This window comes from Malurus melanocephalus, unplaced genomic scaffold, assembly GCF_030028575.1.
Source record: "Malurus melanocephalus ecotype Western Australia unplaced genomic scaffold, MMel_1.1 scaffold_87, whole genome shotgun sequence".
Classification (NCBI taxonomy): Eukaryota; Metazoa; Chordata; class Aves; order Passeriformes; family Maluridae; genus Malurus; species Malurus melanocephalus.
Window position 1 is genome coordinate 1,441,832 of NW_026623319.1, and position 26,063 is coordinate 1,467,894.

At 45.0% G+C, this 26,063-nt stretch overlaps 1 protein-coding gene across 3 annotated transcripts in view; it reads left to right on the plus strand.

The window, feature by feature from the left end:
• RAD54L2 (RAD54 like 2) overlaps window positions 1–26,063 on the plus strand; it is a 67,534-nt gene that overhangs the window by 29,117 nt on the left and 12,354 nt on the right. For 2 of the 3 annotated variants that reach the window (XM_057368030.1, XM_057368032.1), the window contains exons 3-12: window positions 16,404–16,602; window positions 17,979–18,118; window positions 19,679–19,810; window positions 20,531–20,763; window positions 21,260–21,442; window positions 21,717–21,850; window positions 22,555–22,751; window positions 23,260–23,602; window positions 24,873–25,050; window positions 25,501–25,752. In XM_057368030.1, the coding sequence (XP_057224013.1) occupies window positions 16,404–16,602; window positions 17,979–18,118; window positions 19,679–19,810; window positions 20,531–20,763; window positions 21,260–21,442; window positions 21,717–21,850; window positions 22,555–22,751; window positions 23,260–23,602; window positions 24,873–25,050; window positions 25,501–25,752 (1,991 nt within the window). Of the gene's footprint in view, window positions 1–4,788; window positions 5,507–16,403; window positions 16,603–17,978; window positions 18,119–19,678; window positions 19,811–20,530; window positions 20,764–21,259; window positions 21,443–21,716; window positions 21,851–22,554; window positions 22,752–23,259; window positions 23,603–24,872; window positions 25,051–25,500; window positions 25,753–26,063 lie in introns of those variants that run through there. The other variant, XM_057368031.1, reaches the window with a different exon arrangement.

Here is a 26,063-nt window from a genome sequence, read left to right on the forward strand (position 1 = left end):
AAATTTGTAATGTGGTATTTTCCCTCCTGAACGGGGAAGGAGTGGCAAAGTCACTTTGCCAAGTTCACCTGGTTAGTCTGAAGAAGCCAAAGTCAAAAACCTCTGGTTTACATTTTAGGCAGCACCCCTTTTATCTTCAAATATACTAGGTGAAACACTTCTTTGATTTTCATCTGAGTTTAGAACCATGCAAGGGGTCCTTAATTTCACTTTTTCCTAATTTATGTTGTATTGTGCTGGTTTTAATGACTAGTTAAATAAAATGTACATGTATTTATGTGYTGTGCAAGTGTAATATTAAATTATGAAAATGTGGAAGGAGGTGAGGAACTGTTTTAATTAAATTAGAAGTATTCTTCAGATTTCAAAACGCAATATCGTGTCACAATTATTCTCTTTATTTATCTTATTTAACTTCATGCTTAGGCTTTAAAGATACTGCAGCGCTGAACTTTCAGAAGTGTCTGGTTTATTGTTTGGATCAAAGTATTTTTTTTATTAACAGTATTTTGTACTGCAGATGTTTAAAATGTCTTGTTCACATTTTCTTCAATATGCAGTTCACTGACTCAGTCTCAAAAAAATTCTAAGTAGGAGTCAGAAGACTTTATTTTCACTTGCAAATATGCAAATAGGAATGAGACAGGAGAAAGCTGTGAGATAAAATCTTTTTGGGCTAGGTGAACAGAAACTTCTAGTTTAAATCTGTCAAAACAAATTTTGCAATTAAAACATCTGCAGGTAATCTTCATYTATGTAAAGTATTTAAATATTTGAACTGTTAGAAGCAATTTTAAAATGGCACTTTTGTGTACCGTTAGCTTGTGATTTATGTCAAATTTRCACATAGCTAAAAATGAATGGAAAAAAATTAAAGTTGTGCAAAAAAACTCTTCAGTGGTGCACAAATATGTTGTGTCATCTACAGCAGCAGAAATAYATCAAGTTAAAGAGATGAGGAATCAGTTTCTTGAATATAACAGGRATTGTAACTCAGTGGTTTTAATTTTGATTAAAATTGTGATAAATATCTATRGTATAAATTCTTCAACTTTAAATCWTTACATCTTGTCTAATAACAGCTTGTTTTCTTTGGTACTTTTAAGCAACCATTGAAAGCCATGGAATCTCAAGCAGTGTATTTTGCCACAGTGCCAGTCTGAAAAGCATTTGCAAGAGGCACTGCATTGTCACTTCCTGTATTTTGTGCAATCAGGTTTTTGTTACATTATGTACAACTTCCCAATGCCCCCCTCCTTATGATTTAGATAAATTTGGAAAAGAAAATACACCAAGATTTATATTAATAAAATGAGAAAAACCAGATTTATCAAGTTCTATGCTTTATGGTTCAATCTAAAACTCTGTTAAWGTCAATGGAAAAACTCTTCTGGTTTTCCATGGTTGGTTTAGATCTTATCAGAAAGAATTTTTATTTGCAGTGCAGTGTTTGTTCAAAAAGCAAATGATTCTCAAAGCCCAGCAATACTCAGTTGCCAACACAGAGTGTTGTGGAGTCCAAGTGTGATTCTGTCTGAACTGTTTTAGGTGGATAAATAACACCTTAGACCATGTCCAACTCAAAACCTGGTATTCTTTTGTGTTTTCCATGTTGCTAAACAACACGARAACTAGGACAGGGAAAGTGGCCTTAATGATATGTGTGTGCTACCTGCAGGTGCTAATCAAGAGTGAAATACAGCTTTCAAGCCTAGTTCACATTCAATAACTTATAAACAATTTGGGTTAGTAGGCAGCTTCCCCACACGCTGAGGTCAGTGGAGTGTACAGAAGGAGCTGGTGGATGTGGAGCACAGCTGGAGAAAGCTGTGGGCTGGGGAAGGGACTGTGCAGCCAGCGTGGAGCAGTTGAGGGTGGGCAAGGAAGGTCTTTTCTGCTTTATGGGGTGGTGATGAGGGTGAACAGCCTGGAGAGAAGGGAGCCACCCCAGCTTAAAGGGACCAAGAGCAGGGTGGCACATTATAGATCCAGTGCTTCTCTCTGATGCTGTCCTTGGTGTGCTGTGACCTGGCCAGTGTTCAGCAGTCCTGGAGCTGCTCAGCCTGCAGAGCTCAGCATGGGAATAGAGGGCTGAGAGAACCAGCTCGAGGTAGACAATGAGCATGGGCATGGGGAAGGAGGTACTCCAACTTGAAGGGTCTGTATGTTTTGGGATGTTTTGCTGAAATTTATTTAGTTTAATTGACTTTAGTTTGATAATGTTCTCAGCTATACAGAGGAACTAATGTCCTGAAACACTTAACAGTCAAGTTTCTTGTTGTATAGACAGGTTTAGGTATGAGTTTTAATGCTTGYTCAGGGATGTAGACATTGCTGCTGAAAAGACTTGTCAGTCAAATGAAAAACATGTTCTAAAAAACCTTCATCTTGATATTCTATGAAAATACAAACTTTATAGTGGTTTTTTTTTAACAGGTAATTTCCTATGTTGTTTGCAAGGGAACCTCTCAGGTGACAGTTTTTTGAGAAGCCTCTTGTGATGTATAGCACAGTTTGTACAATTGCAAAGAGCTGGTGGTTTGAGCAGGTGTGACAGCTGAGCAAGATTTCAGACCCTGTAGGGGAGGGAGAAGATTGTTCCTTACTGGTAGGACTGGCCTCACAGAAAAGCTATTCAGTAAATGGACTTATCTATAACAAGATTACCTTCCATGAGGAGATCATTTTATAAACTGACTGTTTCAGGCAGATCTAATTCTTGGCTGTGTGAATATGTATTTATCCTGGCTAACAGTGATGGCCTCACCAGCAGGCTGTTGTGAGTAGGAGAGCTAGAAAACCCTTTTCCATTTTGCACACTAAGGTGAAGAAGGAAATTCCCTTTTTATTGCTGTGTGCAGAAGGACATGTATAGGTTACCTGTTTCCCCCAGTGTACTGAACTCCCATTTTTCTCATGCTGAACTGCTGTAATATGGATGTGCTGTGGTTTAACCCCAGCTGGCAACTCAGCTTCACACAGCCAGTCATTCACTGTCAGCCATCCCCAAAATAGTGGGGGTCCATCACAGTAACAGTGACTTGGGAAGACAAATGCTCTGAACATCCCYCCTCTCCTCCTCCTTTCACCAGCTCTGTGTGCTGAGCATGACMCCATATGGTCTGGGATATCCCCTGGGTCAGGTGGGGTCAGCTGCCCCAGCTATGTCCCCTCCTAAGTCCTTGTGCACCCCCAGCCTCCTTGCTGGTGGGGCAGTGTCAGAAGCAGAAGAGGCCTTGACTCTGTGTTAGCTTTGCTCACCAATAACAAAAACATCTGTATTGTCAACACTGTTTCCCAACACAAATCCAAAGCTTAGCCCTATAGCAGCTGCTCTGAAGAAAATTAACTCTCTCTCCCAGCCAAAACCAGCRCTGCATGCTTTGCAAGTACCCAGTTGTATTTACACAAGTACTTGTTTTTAAATCTTGCTTTCCAGTTTCATAAATCTGTTAGGTCAGATGCTGAGATCATGTTTGCTTATTTATTCCAACCCTACAAAGTCCTTATAAGGTCTGTTGCAAGATCCTTGGCTATGTACTTCTTAATATATTTGTCCCTCTTTTCCCGCTTGATAAACATTGTGTACCAGCCAGGCTGTTTGAATCTGTGACATAGGTGAAAGGCTGTCTTGTTACTGAGTGTCTTAATGGTAATACCGTTCATATTTTCTTTGGTAAAATTTATATAGCTATAATTATGAAAAGGCATCGTGGGTTYGTTCAAAGTTGTGATGTACTCTGAAGCACTGAGGGTATTTTGATGGCAGCAAGCATTTGCAGTGCCCTGCTGCCCTCTGAAATGAAAGGTCAAATTAAAATGGCTGGAGTCACACAAAGGGTAACTGGGCTCTGTCGTGGCTGTGCTTGCAGATCTTTAGATCASCCTTTGCTGTTGTGAGTGCAGCTCATTGTCCTGCGGGTGTGTGCCAGGGCTGTTGAACACAGCCTGCTTTGGGTTTCTTGTGTACGTCCTGGTTTTCCCAGCASTCCCTCACCAGTTGTTTCAATAAACAACTGACTTTGTTACATGGGCAAATGCTCACTAACAGCGAGCTAATTTCATTATGTGTYTCTCAGCCCAGGTTTGCTCTTTATTACTGGCATTAGATATGTCTGTGAAGGGAATTGGGTATGGATAAAGTCTGTTACACTGAAGAAGGCTGGGCAGGATGGACAGACTTTAGGGGTCCAACCACAGCTTTAAAGGACTTGTTCTGTACTTATTGTCTTCTGTGCCTGTCCTGGTGCAGCTGAATGATTGGGACAAAGGTTCACTTAAAGTGATCTCTCACTCCATAAACTCTGACAGGTTCTCGCCTAAAAACTGAGAAATCTCATTCATAGTCCATTTGCTGCACCAAGAGTCTTCTGCAACTCGCAGTGCTCTAGGAGCTACTGATTTAACCAAGCAAACAGGATGCTCTTTCACCTGTTATTATGCAAACAGGTTACTGGCTCCGTCAAATTGCTTAGGTTTCAGTCCCAGTTGGCCAGGTTTCTTGCAAATTATCAGGCATCGTGCGAATAGCTCATAAAATCACAGTTGTTTTCAAAGTCAGAMAGGTTGTACTCCTTTTTGCATCTCGTTCGCACCCACTGTTCTTTATGCTCTCTGAAACTTGGGAGCGGAGTTACGATCTGCATGGCCCCTGCTCTGAATGTCCTGTTGTCTGTAGGGATTCCCCTTGTGCGGGGCCCCACCGGAGYCTGAACGGTTATGTAAGGATTTTTATTTTATTCTCAGTCTTGGTCTCTGCCACTAGTTGAACTGGATCACGGGCTGAGTGAATGGGATCTGATCCGTACGGCGTGCAGCTCCGCTGCTCCAGAGGAGAGACCTCCCCCGTACACACCCACTCAGCCTCCCTGCTCCTCTTCTCTCTTCTAAAACTCTTTTCCCAGGCATAACTGAGGTTGCTCCTGCTGATCGGGAGCACATACGGTAACCAAACCGTCCCGGCAGCACAGCTCCAGGCATCGGTCCCCAGTGGAGCAGCAGCTACCTCGGGCAGGGCTGTGTTGTTTGACTCTCCGAGCAGGGGAGGAGATAGTGACAATTTTTATTTAGGCTGAACACGAGGCATATTTAACTAGTTATATAACAGTGACCCTGGTCCGTCTCGGCTGGGTGCAGGGAGGATATATACGTACTGATTCCCGTCACACCAGCTGGGTGGATTCAAGCACTAGGAGCTATTTACCAAAGTTATTTTCAGAAACCTTAAGTGCAGGTTTCCCTGCCTGTACCCTGGACTGTTTTATCAGGAGTCTTTTCCCGCCTGCAAGCTGAACAGCCAGTGAGAGTGGATTTAGTGCTCGCTGGGCTGTGAGGAGAGATAAGGAGTTGTTGGGAGTGCCTGGAAACTTTTGTCCTGAAGACCCTGAGACAGGAATAGCAGAAGAGCTGAGAGTGTGCAGCCGCATTGAACAAGTGTGCGGGCAGAGGGCTCGCCCCGGTGCACTGAGCAGCATGCTACTCTTGGATGAGTCTCAGCAGTTCCCAGGTAGGACACAGGTGTGGGTTTTGGTGGGTTGATTTTTCTTACTTTTTCTCACTTGTTTTCTTTTCCCTCTTGCCTTCCTGTAACAGGCCATTCATTTTTCCACCCCCGTGCAGGACCACCCCACTTAGTGGCTAATAAAATGCATCAGGAGCCAAGGCAGTTTCTGTGGGGCTCAGGTTTTAATGTGCTTTCTACCAGGCAGGGATGGGAGAGGTTGAGTTTTCAGTCTTGCAGTGCCTCTTGGCCTGATGGAGAGGACATGAGAAGGAAGCTCAGTCCTCCTTCGTGCCTATAATTCTGAAGTCTGGTGATATGACATTCTGGGTCTGGCTGGTACTGTTTCTGCTGTGCTGTAATAGTGCAAAAAGTTGTTTTTTCCAAGAGAGGAGACAGCAGTTACTAGCAGTATCATTTTATATTCACTGTCCTCTTCCCCACCCCTTTCAATTTTGTATACTTTCCCTTCARCATCATACTTGATAAGAGTTTCAAGAGTTTCTTTTGTCAGTGAGATATTTAGTGACTTGCTGACTGGGTAGCAATCTGGGCACCAGGCAGAGCTGTTGGTGCTTGCTCCAGATCCCCTAATTAGTGCYGAAGAGACTAAGAACTACTTGGCCCTTTTCCCTATTACCAAATGGAAGATGCTAGTGAAATCCTAACAGGAGTTTACTGTTTGGGGATGACTGCCACTTAGTTTGTTTGCTGGTGGGAGGATGAAAGGAGRAAAACCTTTGTTCAGATTTGAAGAACTTTCAAAATTTGTAATTTAACTTCTTACTTTGAAGTCAGGTACTTTGGGATGCCAAGCTTCTTGCTCCTTGTTCTTGTGGCAAATASCTCCAAAGTCATACTATGAACTTAATAAACTGATCAAAAATGGTCTTTGGGAGTTCCAGATCTGGATTCCTGGTTTATTATAGAAGTGCAGTGCARTGTAGTCATCATGAGGAATTTTTACAGAAATAAGTCATGCAATATTTGTTACCCATTAGTGGGAAGGGGGGTTCTAGAAAAAAAAAATCCATCTTACTTCTCTGGTTGTGGTGGCAGGACAAAGAAGCTAATTCTGGGAGAGTGTGAACTGAGAAAAGAAAGGAATTACAATAGAAAATGAGTTTGGATAAATGAGGAATCTGGGTGATGATACAAGTGGCTTATGTAACTTAGTCTAGATAATAGGTATAAAAAGAGAAGATGGGGAGGGAAAGATGCTTTTGGAAATGAGACTGTAGGTCATAGATGGAGGGRGAAAACAAGGTTAGAGGCCTTTCAGAAATTTGGGGTGGAAAGGTATTTGTACAAAAGTAAGAGAGAAAGAGTGCAAATTAACTCCTCCTTGTACTCATCAAGTTGTAAAGTCTGGGGCAAGATTTGTCACTGTCTCTACCGAAGTCTCTTTCAGTAGAAAATTATCTCTCTTTGAGGAAGCTTTTTTTAACTGATCTAATGAGGTTGTATCCTGGCTGGTRGATCCAGGAGAGCCTCCATCACACTTCTGCACAACCTTCCTGTTCCCAGAGAGATGATAAACTGCACAAGGTCACTGAGTGTGTCTGGGCAGAGCTTACACACCCTRTTCTTCCCTGCTTTTGTGCTTCAGCCACTGAGCAATGTTTCTTTTCCTCTCTGGTTTGTATGGCTTTTCCTCACTCCACGTGCTTAAACACTTCTTTGGGGTCTTCAGTGTAGCAAGCACCTGTATATTCAGTGCTGTGATAACTTTTTGTTAGTTTTTAAAAAGTTTCTGGAAAGTTAGAGCAGATTTTAATTATTTTTATAGTAGCACCCACCAGCTAGTAAATCAAGATTTGTTGCAGCACATTACCTATCCCCCCTGCCTTACGAGAAAGAAGTCTTCTATGTAAAGATCCCTCTTTCCTCCTGATATACATTTTTTTTTTTAACCATAGAGGTAATTGTCCTTTTAGCAACCCTACAACGGAACCTGTTTCTTTTCCAGACTGTAATGTGCTTGTCTTTTGKGGCATTATGTATTTTGGATGGGGGTGTCCTTGTGACATTGTGGCTTCAGTGTATGTGAACTGAAGCCTATGTGAAAACTTTGCAGCCTTTTGTCAAACTCCTTTAGCAGCACCCAAAGCAGCACCAATATTTTGGAAAGGAAAACTAGAAACAGATTGTTCTTTCAGCAGTTGTGTTTCATCCTGGTCTTATTAACTTCCTCCAATGCTCTCGGTCACTTTTCTGGCTGCAGTTGATGGGAGAAGTGCCAGTGGAATGCGGTGGCACACAGGCTCAAACTCAACAATTTGCATTTTTCTCCCAAGTGATGCCTCCCTCATTAAACAGAGTCCTTAAAAATTCCTCTGAAATTACTTTAGAGATTGAGGCAGAAAAATGGAATGCAGCTGAGGTTCTGTGCTTTGTTATAGTTCTAAAAAAAWTCACAATTGTGTTTTGTTTTTGTTTTCAAGTAGGAAATCATATTTAAGGAGAAGAGAGTTGTTGGTTAGAGCATAGGACGGGGAGCCAACCACTTGAGAGTTATGCAGCACTGATGCCTACCTAAATGCTTTGCTTTAGTTTCTTCCTCTGCAAGATGGACAGGAGGGTGTTTCACAGGTTACTGTGAGGAGCTGTCATGTCTGTGAACTCCATTGACACTGAATAGAGTACAAATGCCACTATGAAAATTTTGAAATCGCTCCTCTTTTATACCACTGCCATTGGGAGTAACAACAAAGGAGCCCTCAGCTGCTGAAGGATACTTTATGCTGGGATTATTTCCCATGCTGCTCTTTTAAATTAGCTGTGAGTGTCACCTGTCTTCTCCCCGTTCCTGTTAAGAGGTCCTGAGCAAAGCTGTGGTGAGASCTTGAGGCAGAGATTAAAGTTCGGCTGCTGCTTGTTGTTTGTTTGCCATTTTGGTGGCTTTGGAAGTGTGTGGCAGCAATAATCCTTTCTTTATTATTTCTCACTGCTCTGAGGGTATGCTGGTATAAAGCTAATACCACAACTCCCAGCTACCTAGTGTAAATTAATGCTTATGTAATCATTGCATAATGCAGAATGCTTGCTCCCCTACTCGTCCTCTTTTCTTAGTCCCTGAAATTTATCCCTAGAAGAGTCATGGTAGCAGCCAGCTGGATTCGCTGTGCTGGGAATGTGTCAAGCCCCCGTATGCATCTATTTTCTGAAGKTGGGAAGGGGAAATTTGTCTTTGTTACCTAAATCAATATTTAGCCATCTCAATAGACTAGATCATATTTCTCTTTTTTTTAAAAAAAGCTTTGAATTGTTATGAAAATAAATAAGGTTAAATCTGGTTACTTGTGGTTTAGATCTGCATGGTAATTTTTGTAATCTGGCTGACAAWACTCTATTCTGGGTTACTAGTTAACTGGGATAACCAGAAAGGGGAGGTTTCAGTTCCCTCCTGCGCACAGCTTGTTGAAAACTTCCCAGCACTCAGCCTGAAACACTTCCTGACTCCAGAGCAGTAGCTTTATGTAACTCATTGCTCTCGCACACCCCTGGCTAAAGGACAAATGTAACCCATCCCTGCTTCCCTTGCTGCTTAGTGGGTACCTTTCCYAGYTTYGTTCCCATCTTCACTAATGCCCAGAGTGTCTGTGCAAGAGAGGGGCATGGTAGGAGGGAACAGTTTAYTTTTCAGGTTTGAGGACTTTCATCAGGAAAAGTAGTTTTGATTACGTATAGAAGAGGGATGCCAGGTATCAGCGTTCTGTATTTCTCCAGGTGTTGCCGTCTCAGAGCACTATGAAAATGTTTGATTTGAAATTTCACAAGCCTCTTTTGAGCAAATTGGAGATGGAAATGGATACCAGATTGCCCAGTGCTCCMGAGTAACCATGAGCCTGTAGTGCCTGCAAGAGGGAGGACAACCTGATGGGCACCTCACCTGGGCTGCATTCGGGGGCTTGTGCAGGGATGGGAGGAGGTCCTGGAGGGGCTGGGTGCCAGAGCAGGTACCTGCCACACTCTGGTGGCAATGGGGTGCCAGTGGCTGCGAGCCTGTGCCATACAACAGTTATATAAGTGCTCTTTGGTGTTTATGTAACCCGGGTCTCAGCGTCCGCAGCATTGAGGCCCAGCCAGAACAAGATCTCTTGGGTATTTGGGGCCTGGTTCTGCTTGCATAATCCCAGGGTTAGAAGATATATCGCCTGTCACCAAAACTGACTGATATTCCAGATTGCCTCTCGGCACTTCTTGCCTGCTTCCTTTCACTTTGGTTTCTGGGTGGTATATTCCTTGCTCCTGCCCTTCAATTCTGCTGCCTTTTGTTCCTGAAGGATTCCTTTAGGCCAGGAAAGAAGTTTTATTCTGCARTATAACTGATATGCTGAAAGACATCTGAAGGAAAAAAGAAGAGCAGTGCTGCCTTGTAATTTATCTTTTAAAGTTTTCCATTGATTTGGGCTTACTTCTTACCAAAGGAGACTGGAGAAGGGTTTGACTTGTGCGTGCTCCTWATCTGGCTCCCTCCTCATGCTCTGGCCTGCAGAGTCAGTGCTGGTGGCTTTTTCTTCAGAGTTCATCTCTTSCCTCCATCCTCTGGTCCTGCACTGGGGACAGAGGCAGCCTGCCATCCCTCGCCAGCWATCTGCAGATTTCACGTAGGTGTCTTGAACCCACAGCGAGTGATCGCTTTACTGATACTTGGAGAAATGAAAAACATGTTACTCAGACTTCAAGCAGCGCTCTTTGTTATACCAACATGACAGACTCTGTCTGGTTACAGTGACAGGTATGAACGACAGACCTGGGGTGGTTCACTCGTAGATAAATCAGCAACGGGAATGAAGATGTACGTGCTTTTTGACAGGTGAGGGAAGCTTCCCCTGGGAGCAGGCAAGCTCTGGGGCAGAGCAAGCACAGCCCGAAAGATGCCTTTGTGCCTGGCAGTAGGGTGGCTGTGACTCAGCAGGACAGCAGGCACGCAGCCGGCAGCAGAGCTGGGGTGASAGCAGTGCCGGAGTCGGTCCGTGCTGTGGTCAGCGGGCTGCGTTCCGCTGGGGACAGCCTGCAGCTCCCACTGCCCGCGGCTCACGGCGGGGCTGCCCGCTTRGCCASAGCGCAGTGCCTGGCCTGGGCGCTYCCACAGCCGCGGTCCTGTGCGGAGAAGCGGCCAAAAGGCTGGTTCTGGCTGTCATTCTGGCAGCAGTGGCAGCTGCGGGTGGCTGCGGGTGGCCGCAGAGGGCCGAGGAGCGGCCGGGCGCGGGGTCCGCCGTGCCGGGGGCAGTGCGGCCGAGCGCGGGTGCCGCGGCCGGCGCGGGGGGGCAGGTGTGCCGGCTTATATAATACTTACATAATTAGGGCTTTGTTAAGCGCTGGTGGCTGGGAGGGGCGTCCTGCCGTCGAAGACTGAGCCCGATTATTTTCCGAGGAGAACAAAGTCTTGTTGCTGATTAGCTGCCCTGACAGCGGCTGCAGCAGGGAGCCTCAAGTTCCTGGAGGGGCTGCGTCCTGCTCTGTCCTCTCCGACCCCCTCTGAGGTGACTTTTCCAGTGYTTCGGATGGAAGCAACCAGGTGTTGATGTGTGCCGGCTTTGTGCCTCTGCTGGGTGTTGCAACACGTAAAGTATGGAGAAAGGGAGTCTGAGCTTCCCCCTTACTTTCACCTACACTGTACTTGAGGGGTTTCACAAGGAATTTCCTGCCCCCAGCCCGGCCTTGTGGTGCTCCAGTGTTTTCGCACAATGCCACCTTTGTGAGAGGTGCTCTGTGCAGACGCCACTTCTCCCGTCTTGCATGGCATCCATGCAACAGCTGCATACAAAGAATATTCTGAAAATATTTCATTTAAATTGCACAGCTGAGTACAGGATGAGCCAGAGCACTCTGACKGTTGCCAGCCTCGCAAGTTGATTGCTGTGCCACAGTTACAGAGCCGCTGTTCTTCAGGTGCCGGGTCCAGTTGCACTCTGGCATCACCTACCCACCCCTCCAGGACCCAGCGCACTGGGGAAACATCACATAACCCCAGACAGCATCTTCCAGGTTGTCAGAGTCTTTGCAGKCAGGCTTATTCTGCGAAGTCGCTCCTCCAGCCTTTGGCACAGTTGTAGTTCAGTGTGTCAGGGACTGAGTTGCAGCTGGAGCTGTGCAATTAGACTTTCTTGTGCCATCCCTCAGTGCTCCTCCCATTCCTGCTTTGACAGCTCAGTACCGGCTGTAGTAGCAATAGCTAGTATTAGCTAGTTTCTGTCAGGCTTTTGCCCACAAACTACAAAGAAGTTCCCAGAAGGCCTGCAGTAATATTTAACTGCTCTTTGTTCTTTGTGCAGGACAAAAGAAAGCTCCCAAAGTAAGAATTAACTACTCGCTGCTCTGCATGCAGCTGTCTTCCTCACCATGTGTGTGCATCCCTGTCCTTAGGGTAGGAAATAATGCCCAAAGACTCAGCAAAATTGTCCTATTTGGTATCCTGAGTTTCTGTAGTGAAATGATTTTAGGAATAAACAAGTGTCTTGTTTCCAGTGCTATGTCTTTCCTGKAGTCACTGGAGTTACCCTGGCAGTGAAACTGGCCTCCCAGGAGGTGTACCTCTAGCTAGCATGCTTAGCTGGCTAGTAACTGAGCAGGCAAGGAAGTCACCAGCTTAGACAGTGGTTTGTCCACTGAGGAGTCTCTCAGATCTTCTCATGCAGCAGCCTCATGTAGAAGACTCTCAGATCTTCTGAATGGGAATTTCTGTCCTCCTAGGAGTGCTGGCTGTTGGTAGAGCCAAACTGTGGATGCACAGACAATTGGACTTAGTGAGGTCTGCCTTGGAGCATGGAGATTTGTTATAACACTGCATTTCACTTACCTTGGTGTCAGAAGACTGTGTTACTTACACAAAAGTCACACCTCAAAACAACCTGCTGCTTCATGACAACTTGCAGCAACCTGAGCCATTTTGCAGAGCAGGCTGTGTTGAGAGCAATTCACTACTGAATTGATGGTGCTAGAGAATATTCTCCAGGCTGAATCCTATGCTGTTTTAAGGGCAGTTTGCGAAGATGAGGAGTTTGATAAGCTTGGCTGCAATAGGAAGGGCCTGATGACTGCGGGACAAATCTTTTGCTGTGTTACACATCATGAGTCACAGCTGTGTGCAGTGTTTAGGGACAGCTCTGGCAGTCACACCACATAGGGAGCAGCTGAAGCAGAGTTACAGCAGTCACGACTCTCTTACAGAGTCTTCTAAACTCTAGTACTGTGACGTGCAAGTGTCGTTTGAGAAACCAAACACCTCTCCCTATTTCTATGTACAGCTGGGGGTGGTGGTTGCTGCTGCTTATTGAGCAAAGAAAACTGGCAGCTTCTGGCCTGCAGCACAAACCAGAGCTGTGCTGTAACCAGGTCTGTTGGGTTTGAGAGTRCAGGTATGTTTCAGACCTCTAAAGTGCATGAGAAATTATAGTCATGCCCCTCTTGGCATTCAGGGTACCTTGCAGGACAGAGTGCCTGGGTGTGTGCACATGTCTGTAACCCAGAACCAATGGGAACTGTTTGGGGATTTCTCAGAGAGCTACAACCCATCTGAAGGAGCCAGCTGCATTAATGCTGCCATCACTTCCTTTGGGWGATCCTCTTTGTAGGTCTGGTGAGGACAGTGCAAAACAGAGAACAAAGCTGGTGTAAACCARCTGATTCTTAGTGCCCACAGTGTGTAGCCATGGGATGTGTTTACATCCTTGCCAACAACCACACCTGACCCAYGGCTGTCTTCTGCTGGGCAGACTTGGGCCTTTTTTTTCTGATGTGTCTCATCTCGCTGTGCAGGGCTGTGCTGGATTGTCACCCCAGGCTGGTGGCAATGCTCTTCCCAAGGAGGCAATATGGATAACTGCCCAGGTCTTCCTAGAGTGCACAGCAGCTCCAGCATGATCAGACAGTTGCCAACATGCAAATGTGGCCGATGAATTTTTGTGTTGTGTAAAATCTACTTGTATAACCATGCGTGTTGAGCTCCTGTTGCAAAACCATAATTGCGTTTCTGTTGTRGATGTAGGTTTGGCAAAATTGGGGCAGGATTATTCAATTGATTACCAGATGGGACCTGTTCAACAAGGCTGTTCCCACACTCCCTCCAACCCAAAGATCAGACCTGTTCTTATACAAAAGAAGTGTGTGTGTAGGTATTAATGTGTTTCTGTCCCAGTGTGGGTCCCAGTTACACAGCTTGGAGCTCACTGTGCTGGAGAGCAGCCACATGACTGCAGCAGGGAGCCTGGGTTAGATTTAGGCTGTGCACATAATCAGGACTTTAATACAAAGCAGTAGCAAAACAATTCCTGCTCATAACTGCCAGCTCATGCCACAGGTGTGGTGGGAGCTGTTGCAAGGTTAGACTTGTGATTTTATCATTGTTTTAGTTAACATTGTGGAAAGGTTTATTCATGGTGGTGGCAAGGATGGGAGCAGCCTCGGGAAGCCCACTGTCCCCTGAATCCCACTGCAGCTGAATCAGTGAGATGTTTGGAGCTGTCGCTAGCGTGGAAGAGCTCTCTTGATGCATATGTGTCAGGAATGTGGGCTGAGGCACAGATTGTGTTCCTCACCTCAGAACTTGTATTGGCAGGACAAACACCAGCCTGAGCAGACATGGCTGTGGCAGATGAGGGCTTGTACTCAGCATGGGACCAAATTTATCATCGAATTTTGGGCTTTAGGTTTCTGGTCAGATGGGAGTTGTATTTAAAAAACCTGTCTGATCCAGCTGTGTGTAGGTTTCACCAGAGCTTGTATTAAGTATAATTAAGAGGAAATAAAAGGTAAAATGCAGAAATGGAATGAATCTACATGGGGATTGCACAACATATATGAAAACAKAGAGAAGACATGTCTGCTGAGCCTTCAGGTTTTGTTATTTTCACCCTTGTCCTGAAGACACCCTTGCCTGGCACGGTGCAGGTGGTGGCAGGATGGCTGCTGGCGGAGGTGACGCGGGCAATTGCTGGAGTGTGAGGAGGGAAGCGCTTCCTCTTCCAAACAAGCATGACTTTGTGCTCKCTGGTGCCTTGTCAAGGTCCTCCGGGCCCGGGGTGAGATGGCAGCAGTGTAACCATGGCAGTGTTTGTCTCCGGTTTAATGACTCATCCCGGAGCATGTGATCACGTGTGCAGCCTCCCTGCTTCCCTTTGCCCTATTTCATCCAATCTTTTGATCTAGTTATATAACCAGGAGTTGAGAGGGGTGGGGGGAAGGAAACAGTGCTGAAGAATTGCAGGTAATGTGACTAAAATGTGTCTGTAGCTCAAATAGCAGAGTTGTTGTCTGGGAAGCCTGAGAAATTTGATTTATTCCCAGAACAGTTCTCTGTCTGCAAATGAGCTGRTACTTGATATCTGAGCTCGTAAGTCTAAAGAGGTATGGTTTGAGGATGGGGCTCCAAGACCTTGGCTGTGGTAGGACAACTGCTGTGTTTGTAGCAGTGAACTCCTTTGCCTTTATCTTCATATGCATAATTCTCCTTGCATTCATCATGAGATCTCTTTCATCCCATAAGCTGTGGATAGCTGGTTTTCCAGTATGTGTACAGCTTGCAGAGACAGATATTTCCAGAAATGTTTGGGCTGCTCTCCTGGTTCTAACCCATGGTGGACTGAGCTCTGAAGTCCTAAATGTGTTCTGACATAGACTTGGAGTAAATGCTGGGGTGGGTCTGGTGGGATGTCTGGAAAGGAAGTTTGTGAAGTTGGTTCTTTTGAACAAGGTGTGACTCTACTTCTTGTCATCTCAATTTCATGATATGGTACTGGAAATAAGGTTAATTTAATGGGCATATCAACATGACAGCTGTAGGTGCCGTGTGCTGTACTGAAGCATCCTTCATTTAAGCTCTCAGCATTTTGAGAAGGAATGCTCTCTGTCTCCAGATCCCTCAGAGTCACAATGTGATGCCTGTTGGTTCTGTATTACTTCATCTGCCACATTCTTCYGCACTGATGTCTTCTTTCCTTCACAGTTCTGTCTGAGTGTCATTTCAGTTCAKTCATTAGCTCAGATACACAGTGTAAGCAAGAAAGCTGATTACAAGATGAGGTTCAGGGTATCTCTTTGCCTGACACAAGSGGACAAGATGCTTCAAAGAAGTTATTACAACACTTGTCAGAAACAGTTTGCCTCAAGGGAAGCTTTTGAACAGAAACGTTTCCTTTCTTTGCTCTGGAAGCATTAGYTTGGTCACTGGCAGCCTGTTGAAGAGCCGAGTGTCACGTTGAACAAGGTGTCATTTCACATTGTGCTTTAAGAGTGCAATCACACTCTAATGGAAGCCTGAAAACAGGAGAATGAAGAGAAAAAGGAATGCACGTGATATAAAATATAGAAAGAGTATCGCCACTCATGTTCTATTTTTGAAAAAGCTTGGTGGAAGTTACCATTTAAACCATGAGAGTGAAGCCTGGTGCTAAATCCATTGAGCTGCCTGCTGAGCCATGACCCAGTGTTTGAACCAGATAACCTTTTACATGCTGTGTTCTGTTGACTGGAGAGATGGTTACACAGATGTCCTATAGATGGAAATTTCTGCCCTACTTGAATGATGTGAAACAAAGAGATTCAAGGTCCTTTTTTTAATCAGAGCCCATCAGGYCTTCATAGGAAAACAGACCCTTGGRATAGCAAGTGTTCCACATGGACATGATTTTGCCTTATTTTCTTGTCAGGACACTTTTGGTCTGTGTTCAGTGGTGTTAGTCTGTTTTTTACTGGGAATGGACCCTTCACTGTAAAACTTTTAAACTCTTTTTGACTGTCAGAAAGGACCCCAGATTTGACCCTCAGAGTGACGTGCTTGCGGATGAGTGAGAGTAGGGCTTGTCAGTTCCCATTTGGCTCAGATCCTGCTGAATGCTGATGGAAAAGCCAGCTGCCAGGCTGGCACAGCTGTTGCCATGTCTTGTTCTTCCCCTTGCAGACCAACCCCAGGAAGCTGTGTTCAGCGGTGACCATGCGGAGCACGCMGAGGATGGAGAATGGCAGCGCTCGACTTCAACTACCTCATCTCAGAGTGAGCGGGCAGAGCAACTCTTGCAGAACCAGCACAAGAGCCTGGCCTCTGAGGACACCAAAAAGAAGAGGGCTCAGAAACCGTCTCACATGCGGAGGAACATAAGGTAAGCAGCAGCAGCAGGACAGAAAGAACTCAGGTCACACRTGGTGGTGAAAACAGAATCTCTGCACTTTGCTTCTGAGCTACATTGTGCCACTGCTGGCAAACCAGATGGTTTTCCTTTCCCAAAACCTTAGGATTTCACCAGTGGGAGTAGAGTGATCTCAGACTGGAGTGCTGCATGTGGGTGCAGACTTGTTTGGTATTTCAGAAGAGTGAATATTTGGTTATGGAATATATTGCAAAAATTGTGTAATTGCTACTGTCTCTTAAGAGATGTAATTGAAAAACAGTACCACCATTAAGTAAATATCAGTKTCATCTATTTTCTGAGGTCAATCCTATTGTGAACACTCTAAACTACAGTCCTTTCCTATACCATCCTGCCTACTTACTGGCAGGAATGTTGATGCTACAGCTGGTGACTGAAATGCTGGAAGTCAGTTTCACCTGGATTTTATTTGTTTGTGTAATGCACTACATATTCTGGGACAGGATGTGACGTGGTAAATCACTAGGAAATTTCGTTCAAGGGAATTTTATACGCTCAGAGAGAACTAATGGAGCAGCAAGTGGCTCTCATGCCCTGTGCTGGTGGTCTTTGGTTCATGTTTAAGTTTCTGCAGGTTGATTTTCTTAAAGGTGAAGGAATAAGCATTGAATAGACCTTGGAAAATGAGACTTTGTTAGGATGAGGGAGATCTCCCTGAGGTGTGGGGTTGGGTGGTTTTAAAGACTAGTTTGAGGGAGCTGGATTTTTCGACTGCTAGTACTGCARTAAAAGCGCCTTCATTTCYAGGACTGGAYGTGGGACATTAAAGCAGGCAAAAAACAAGTTTTGGAAGCAAATAAAGTTACCTGTAAAGGGAAGKTGCTTTGAAAGCACTCTGTGAAACAATTGATAAAGCCATTAGAGATCCTAGCTCCTGAAAATGCTGTCAGAAGAGAATCAGAGTGATGACTTTTTGTGTGGGAATAGATTCATTTTCTTCCCATGTATCCCATATAACATGACTTTGTGCATTTTGTGTTTATAAACTACATATCAATAAAAAAACCTCCTTTCAGGCAGAACAGCCAGTTTCTGGTAACCTAATTTAAGTATGTGCTTACCCACTCACATTTTTCCTCCTTTCATTACTTCGCTTCTGTCAAACTTTTGTCTTTTCCTTGACTAATAGTAGTGTTACCTGTAGCTGGGAAGCAYGGTGTCGAAATAGCTGTAGAATTTGTCTAGCTCTTTTAGGGGATGATGTTCCTACTCTGTATGGCTGACAGAATACCTAGAGCTTGTCAGTCATCTTTGCAGCATTTGTGCAGSCATTCATGTTTTTGGAAGAAATTGAGTGTAACCAAACCATGTTTGTTTSCTGTGTTCAGAAAGCTGTTGCGTGAGGACCAACTGGAAGCCGTGACAAAGGCAGCCCAACAGGAAGAGYTGGAGAGAAGGAAACGGCTTGAGCAGCAGCGAAAGGATTATCCAGCCACTATACCAACCGTTCCCCTGGAGTTTCTTCCTGGTAAGCACTGGGTGATGCCAGCCAAAGTGAGAGTTCTGAGGATAGAAGCARAATGAATGAGGTAGTGCCATGCTTGTCCATGATAGGACAAGGAGTAATGGTTTTGACCTAAAAGAAGGTAGGTTTAGGTAGATACAAGGAAGAAATGCTTTACAGTGAGGATGGTGAGACACTGGCACAGGTTGTGCAGAGACGGTAAATGCTCCACCCCTGGAAATGTTCAAGGTCAGGATGGATTGGGCTTTGAGCAGCCAGATGTGGTTGAAGAYGTCCTTGCTCAGTGCGGAGGGAGTGGACTAGATGGCCTTTAAAGGGTCCTTCCAMCCCCAAACATTCTGTGATTCTATGCTGTACTTGGACTTTCAATTGTAAACTCTTGAAACAGCAGTTCCAAACCATTTGTGGGTTCTGTGTAGGCAATTCCACTTCTGAGCTTGTTTTTTATCAAGATACAGTGGCTGCTTGGTGAAAGGTGCCAGGTAATGTTTGCTGAAGATATTTTGACACATCAAMTGCGTGTAGGGGGATGCAGGAACAGAGCGCTCTTGTCTTTCCAGCTGGTGTGGGAACTTAAACCAGCAGGCTTGGCAGAAATGCCAGATCTGTTTGTCCTGGGAATGGTCTGRTAACGCATGTTTCTGGTACTGGAGATAGTGGAACAATAGACTGGGTGCACATATGTTCRTGATGTAACCTTGGCCTTTTTTGCATGTTTCAGCAGGCAGTGAGTTGCAGGCAGTATAAATAGTTAGGCATCACTCATGTCTTTGGGCAAATATGTCATCTTGCATTGTTTCCCAACCTGGATCATTTTGGTAATTTAGTTTATAGCACAACTTCAAAATGTGTAAATGGCAGAAATGCAGCTGGATGTTGTGTCAGGGGTAAGGAGTTCTTTAGTTGGTCTTGCCTGTTGTGGAAATATATATTCTCCCTTATATACAAGTGTTAAAAACACTTTTACATGTGGGAGAAGGAATAAGAGCTGTTTAAAACACTGACTGTTGCAGAGTGGGTTCAGCCCCAGATGAACGTTGTTGCTTGCTGTGTCATTGCAGTGATGCCGTTTGGCCCCATTTGCCTCTCTCCCCACATGACAGCACTAAAAACATACAAACAAATTCTCTTGATCAGTGAAAGTTGTTTATGATATGTGGGATGTAATTATTACAGTGTCCCTGCTAACAAAAGACAGTTATCATCCCTTCAGCAGTTGGTACTTTCTCTGCTGGATGAAGCACAGACTTTACTGATACCAAAAAAAAAAAAAGAGAAACAAAGAGCTTTAGCATGTTGCATGGTCAGTGTGCCCCAGTCAGGGCATGAAACAGAGGGTGCCATCAGCAATGGGCTATTGTTTCAGCATATTGAGAAAGGAGGAGAATGTGACCCAGGAAGYTGAGTCATAGCAGGATTGTAGACAGTGAGAGTCTGTTATGGAAAATTCCAGGACTAAGTTATTGGAGCTAAAGTGGAAGGAAATACTGTCTGGTTTCTGAACAGTTTTGTCTCCTTCTCCATTATTATGAATTACTTATTGTTTGTAATTTATGTTTGTAGAGGACATCGTTTTCAGAACAGCAGAGGCGACCCAGCTCCCCCCTCAGGTCCTAGCTGAGGAAGTGATCTGCCTCGACAGTACCAGCAGTGGCAGTGAAGATGATACTAAAGGAAAAAATAGCATTAAAGATGGTAAGTGACCAAGTCCCTCAGTCTGCTCTTCTCACAATATGCTGTTTATTGAGCCACAAGTCYGTTTTCATCTGGTCAGATGCTCCAGTGGTGAATCACTTCAGATTTTTGTAGGCCTGTTGGTTTCCAATTATATGGGCTGTTCTGGCCTGTGAGTCCTAAAGTGACATAAAATGGCCTGTCAGGCCCTCTTGTGAACTTGYGTTTATTCTGCTTTATAAATGCACTTAACTTTGCTTAGTACATTGCTGAAGAATGCTTACAGGAGATGTGGCATCATTTGCTGTGTGTAAAAGGAGCATCTGAGTGTTCAGGTCTGCTRCTGAAAGTKGTTTTTGTGTCCCTTGGATGGACTMCTTGGTGATCATTAGGCATTGCATCTGTAGATAAAATTAATGTCTGAGTTTAGGAATTAAGAGAAYGTATGGAGGAGAATGTAAAAGACTCCTAGAAACTATCCCATGTTCTCTTTGGATCAGCCCAAGTTAATGTTTCCTGAAACATTTGGAGGCCAGAGAAGCTGATGCTTTCATATGCTGGTCCCAGGGGCCTGATCTGTGCCTGTATCATGCCTGCTTGTTCAGGATACATCATTAAGCCAGTGTGGAATTGCAAAAGGTGGGGTTAGCCTTATTTCCTGGTAGTTTTTTTCCATTCAGTGTAAACCCTGATGTCAAGTTAGTTTTGTTCTTATTCCCTCCTGGTTTGGTTACTTTACAGAAGTGATTGAGCTGAGCTCAGGAGAGGATGATGCCCTCCAAATTGTGGACAGCAGTGACTCTGGCAATGAAGGGGAGGAGGATGGCAGTGAAGAGAGCAGTGGCTCTCATGTGAATGATGCCTTAAATCAGTCAGATGCTCTGGGGCAAGTCATCGTCAACATCAATCATCCACCAAATGAGGAGGACATTTTCCTGGCTCCCCAGCTTGCACATGCAGTGAAACCTCATCAGGTAGGCTTTGTTCGCCTTGAAAATGCAATGAATTCAGGCAAGCCAGCTTTGGAATCTCAGCAGAGCTTTTTTGGTGAGCTCTGTGACCAGTCTGGTTGTGGTGATGSCTGTTGTGGATAGTCAAATGATAAGGCTGAATTAATGGAAGGCCAAGACTCTGTGTAACTTTGGCTACTGTGATTATCAGACCTTTGWATATTTAGATGAAAGTTTTAAAAATACAATTRTATTATAAACAAAYTARTCAACTCTAAKTTAGATTATCTGGCTACAAATTAATTTTGATCTGTTGATGTATACTCAAGAAGTTCTGTGAGCATCTAAAAATACTGAGCTTCTGATCCTTCCCTAGATTAGAGTACTTTAGTGAGTTTAAAACATTCCATTTATATTTTCATGATCCTCATGTACTTGCCACTCTGTAAATACACACCCATCCTGAGCTTTTTTTTTTTTTCTCCCACCATTCTAATATCTCTTCTACTTTTCTGYCTAGATTGGTGGGATCCGATTCCTTTATGACAACTTGGTCGAGTCCTTGGAGAGATTTAAAACCAGCAGTGGGTTTGGGTGTATTTTAGCGCATAGCATGGGCCTGGGCAAGACCATACAGGTCATCTCTTTCTTGGATGTACTTTTTCGGCACACGGAGGCAAAGACTGTTCTTGCCATTGTACCTGTAAGTAGCCACATGAAGGGCTGGCTGAGGGGCTTCCTTGCACTACTTCTTTCTTTGCATARTGAAGGTTGATTATTGCCCCATCACACATCAAGCTCTATCMCATCCTTGCTGCTCTTCTCCCTCTRTCATTATTCCTTGTGTTCCTGRGTTTACATGCTGAGARCTGCTGCTTCCATCTGARCACAGCTGGGTGTCATTCTCTATTCTCATATTTGCTCTTAAAATCCCAAGTGACTCAATTTCAGTTTTAATCCTTCCATGGCTTTTTCAGGTGAATACGCTCCAAAACTGGCTAGCAGAGTTCAACATGTGGCTCCCAGCGCCTGAAAACCTTCCTGCTGATTATAACTCCAAAGAGGTCCAGCCCCGCACCTTCAAAGTCCACATCCTGAATGATGAACACAAGTAGGTGCCAGTAAAAGCTTTTCTGAGCTTTTGGCTCCAGGACCTCTGCTTCTTTCTGGGTCATGTTCCTTGCATGGATCAGGACAGTGCAGTGGTCCTGGGGAATTCTCAGTTCATTAGCTGTGTTCATACACTATCAGCTGAGGTCTTCACCTTCTGTGTGGGTGGTATTTGAATCTGCTGGTGCTACTCCAGCCATGTGTTCTGTTGGCCAGGATCTGGGGTACTGTGGTGGATTGAGTGAAGACAGTGTCTTGATRTGAACCAATTCTGAGCAGGCTGGAAGGCAAGGGAGCCTGGGGGACAGGATTATTGGAGGAGACAGCAACAGGGGATAAACAACTAGAAGWTTACAACCATGTGCTTTAGCAGCTCTTCTGATAATGGTTTTTGCAGAGGCACACTCAACAGCCCTTTAAAAAGGGAGCTCTTGAGTTTGATACACTTTTGGTAATGACAAACTTCAACACCTCGCTTCTTGTAAGGATTTGTCATTCTCARCCCTTCTATCCATGGCGCATAGAAGGCTTTCCCCCCCTCCCCTGTATCAGTTTGCTTCCTAAAGAAATTTCATTCTATCCCTCCTTCTGGTTTGATGGGAGAAAAGTGCTTCAATAAATTGAATGGGTCTTTTTTCTCAGCAGACTTAATCTAGTGATCCAACTTGAAACTGGAGTAAAGTTTACAGTTTGGTTGTTTTGCAGGACAACGGCTGCCCGTGCAAAGGTGGTGAATGACTGGGTGACAGAAGGTGGTGTGCTGCTGATGGGATATGAGATGTATCGTCTCCTCTCACTGAAGAAGTCCTTTGCCACTGGCAGGAAGAAAAGAACAAAGAAACAAACTGGCCCTGTCATTATTGACTTGGATGAGGAAGACCGGCAGCAGGAGCTTCTGAAAGGTGCGAAGTCAGCCCTCAAGAGGGGAGAGTGTGACCCTGCTGTGCAGCTGGCTGTCAGCTGGGGCAGCGCAGGGCAGCAACCTGTAACTTGCTTATAGCATCACTGACATGATCGAACTTTGCTGGGCAGGATTGTGTCTTTGGGAGGCAGAAGGTTGTTGAGCTTTGTCTGAGTCTTTAATTTCTTGAAAGAGCTGGAAGTAAGTGGAATTCAGTACACACTGAACTCTGTGATTTGTCAGTGTGAGATTTGCTGCACTGATATGATGCMATGCAGGTCATCGAGCAGAAATCAAGGGACAGTCATGTTTGCTCATTAYCACCTTTTGCTAAATCAGAACTAGTGTCTACTCACATGTTATCTCCTCCATCAGCCTTGCTCTCTGCACCCATGGATACTGCTCTTTTGTTTTCAGAACYGCCCCTCTTTTGTGAAGTTGGTGACCTTACAAAACCAGAACTTTGCCTTATTTGTCTCTAACTAACACATCATGTTCCTTGTCCTCAGGGATTGAGAAGGCTTTGTCTCGCCCCGGCCCCGATGTGGTTATTTGTGAYGAAGGACACCGGATAAAGAACTGCCATGCCAGCACTTCCCAGGCGCTGAAGAACATCCGCTCGCGCCGGCGGGTGGTGCTGACGGGGTACCCGCTCCAGAACAACCTCATCGAGTACTGGTGCATGGTGGACTTTGTGCGGCCCGACTTCCTGGGCTCACGGCAGGAGTTCAGTAACATGTTTGAGCGGCCCATCCTGAACGGGCAGTGCATTGACAGCACRCCCCAGGACGTGCGGCTGATGCGGTACCGCAGCCACGTCCTGCACAGCCTGCTGGAGGGCTTTGTGCAGAGGTGAGTCCATGGCGGGTTCTCAGGGGTACARTCCCTGCAAACAGCTCCTTCATTCCACATTACCTGGCTTGTTGGCTGAGTTTATGCAGCTAAATCTTGCTGCCTTATGGAATCGTTTAGTTTGGGAGAGACCTGTAAGATCATTAAGTCTGACCGTTAACCCAACACAGCCACCACTAAACCTTGTCCCCCGATTCCACATCTTTGAGTCTTTTAACTTTCTCCAGGGTTAGTGACTCCACCACTTCCCTGAACAGTCTGTTCCAATGTCTGACTACCCTTTCCATGAAGAAGTCTTCTCTAATATACACTCTAAACCTCCCTGGCACAATATGAAGCCATTTTCTTTTGTCCTGTCACTTGTGATCTGGGAGAAGAGGCTGGCCCCCACCTGGGTACAGTCTACTTTTARGCAGCTGTGGAGAGAGGTCAGCCCCCAAGCCTCCTTTTCTCCAAGCTGAGACRCCTCAGCTGTTCCTCTTCAGGCTTGTGCTCCAGACCCTTYCCCAGCTCTGTTGCCTGGATCTGGACAAGCTCCAGCTCCTCAGTGACTTGGAGTGAGGGGCTCAAAACTGAACCCAGGATCTGAGGCAGAGCCTCATCAGTGCTGAGTACCCGGGGAGGGTCATAGCCCTGCTGGCCACACTGTCTCTTATGACTCAGTTTTGCCTCAAGGTTAGAAGTAAAGTTGATTTGCTTTGGTACCATAGGTTCTGCTAATAGAGAAAAACACCTCTAAATGCCCCAGAGTGACCTCAGATTTATTTTGATGGCTTAATAGTTAATTCGGACTTGCACTTTTTGGCATCTTCTACTCAAGGATCTGAAAGTGTTTCATGAAAGTGATAAGAAAAGTGACAGTGACTTCAACCACTCTGGAAAAAAATCAGCTTTTCTTCTGAGATGAGGATCCTAAGATTCTGGCCTGGAGTGTCTTAATTATTGGCAGAGCTGAAAACAGACTTTAGATCTTATTTCTGGTTTTCAGCTACCATGGAAAACAGGACTTTCATCATGCTCTTAACACTGTGACCTATGATAGAAGATTGTAATGTTTAAGATCTTTGTAATTGTTTTTAAATTTGCTATTTGGCTGCAGGAGAGTATCTTGGAAGTCTCCTGGATTAGAGAAACATGCAATTTAGAGGTCCTTCTCCCTGCAGCCGGGTGGGCAAGAAGTCAAAATCTTACCCTACAGGCAGTCACACAGAGATCATTTTGGGAAATTCCCTTCCCTGTATTAATTTCACTCTTTTTATTTCCTCCACAGGCGAGGCCACAATGTTCTGAAGGTTCAGCTCCCATCTAAGGAAGAACACGTGATTCTGGTACGTCTGTCCAAGATCCAGCGGGCCCTTTACACAGAGTTCATGAACCGGTTCCGAGATGCGGGCAACAGTGGCTGGCTGGGGCTGAACCCACTCAAAGCTTTCTGTGTCTGTTGTAAGGTAGGTTTTGGCAGAAGATGCAAAGAAATGTTCTAATATGTTGGGGAAAGGGGAATATAAGTCAACAGAGGAGGTGAAAGTGTGGTTGACCAGGGACATAATCTCTCCCCAGAGTGCTCTGCAGTGGTTCAACAGTATTGTTGTCTTTGCTTCCAGAACAGGGGTGCAGGGATGTCTCTTTCAARCTGTGCAAGAAACCTGCTGTCATCAGCTGAAACAGTCTGGGCTGATATCTTAAACTGCATGASCTCACCTGCTGCAGTGCAGACAGGCAGCTTCCTCTGYCTTTGTGCTKWGCACTGTGGCCTCCTGGTTTGTTSTCAAGGAAGGAATTGGGCACTTCTAAAGATATGAGAGAAAGAAGAAGTAGCTCTTTCTTTTGAATAGCTGTGGAGGCTTTCAGGTCACAATCAGTGCAGGTCTAACCACTTTCTTTCCTTATGCCTTCAGATCTGGAACCATCCAGATGTGTTGTATGAAGCTCTGCAAAAGGAGAATCTGGCAAACGAGCAGGATTTGGATGTGGATGACCTTGGCAGTGCAAGCACTAATTCCCGCTGCCAGCCTCAGGGAGTTAAAGTCAAAACAGAGAGTAATGCTTTGGCATCACCAGTAGGAGAAGCTACTAATAGCAAGTTCCTCCAGAGTGTTGGCTTCAACCCTTTTCAGGAGAGAGCAAATCAGGTCGTAACTTACGAGTGGGTGAGTGTCACTGCTGGAAAAGTCTTCATTTGGAGAGTCTGAAAGACTGGACCTTTTTGTTAGGGCAGTTTGCTGAAGGAGAGCAAGGAGAAGACTCTTCTGTTTGAGTTGTGGGTTTCTCTTATGTTTTCTTTATCACAGAGCATCTTGGTAAGCAGATCTGAATGGTGCTAGGAGGGGTTTGTGATTCTCATGAGGCAGAAGTGCAGGCAGCACTCATGCCATTGCTCTCATCTGACCAAAAAGGCCATGGACTTCATTATTCCAAATAAAGGTGTCTGGATGAAGTTTGATCTAAATAAGATGGTGGT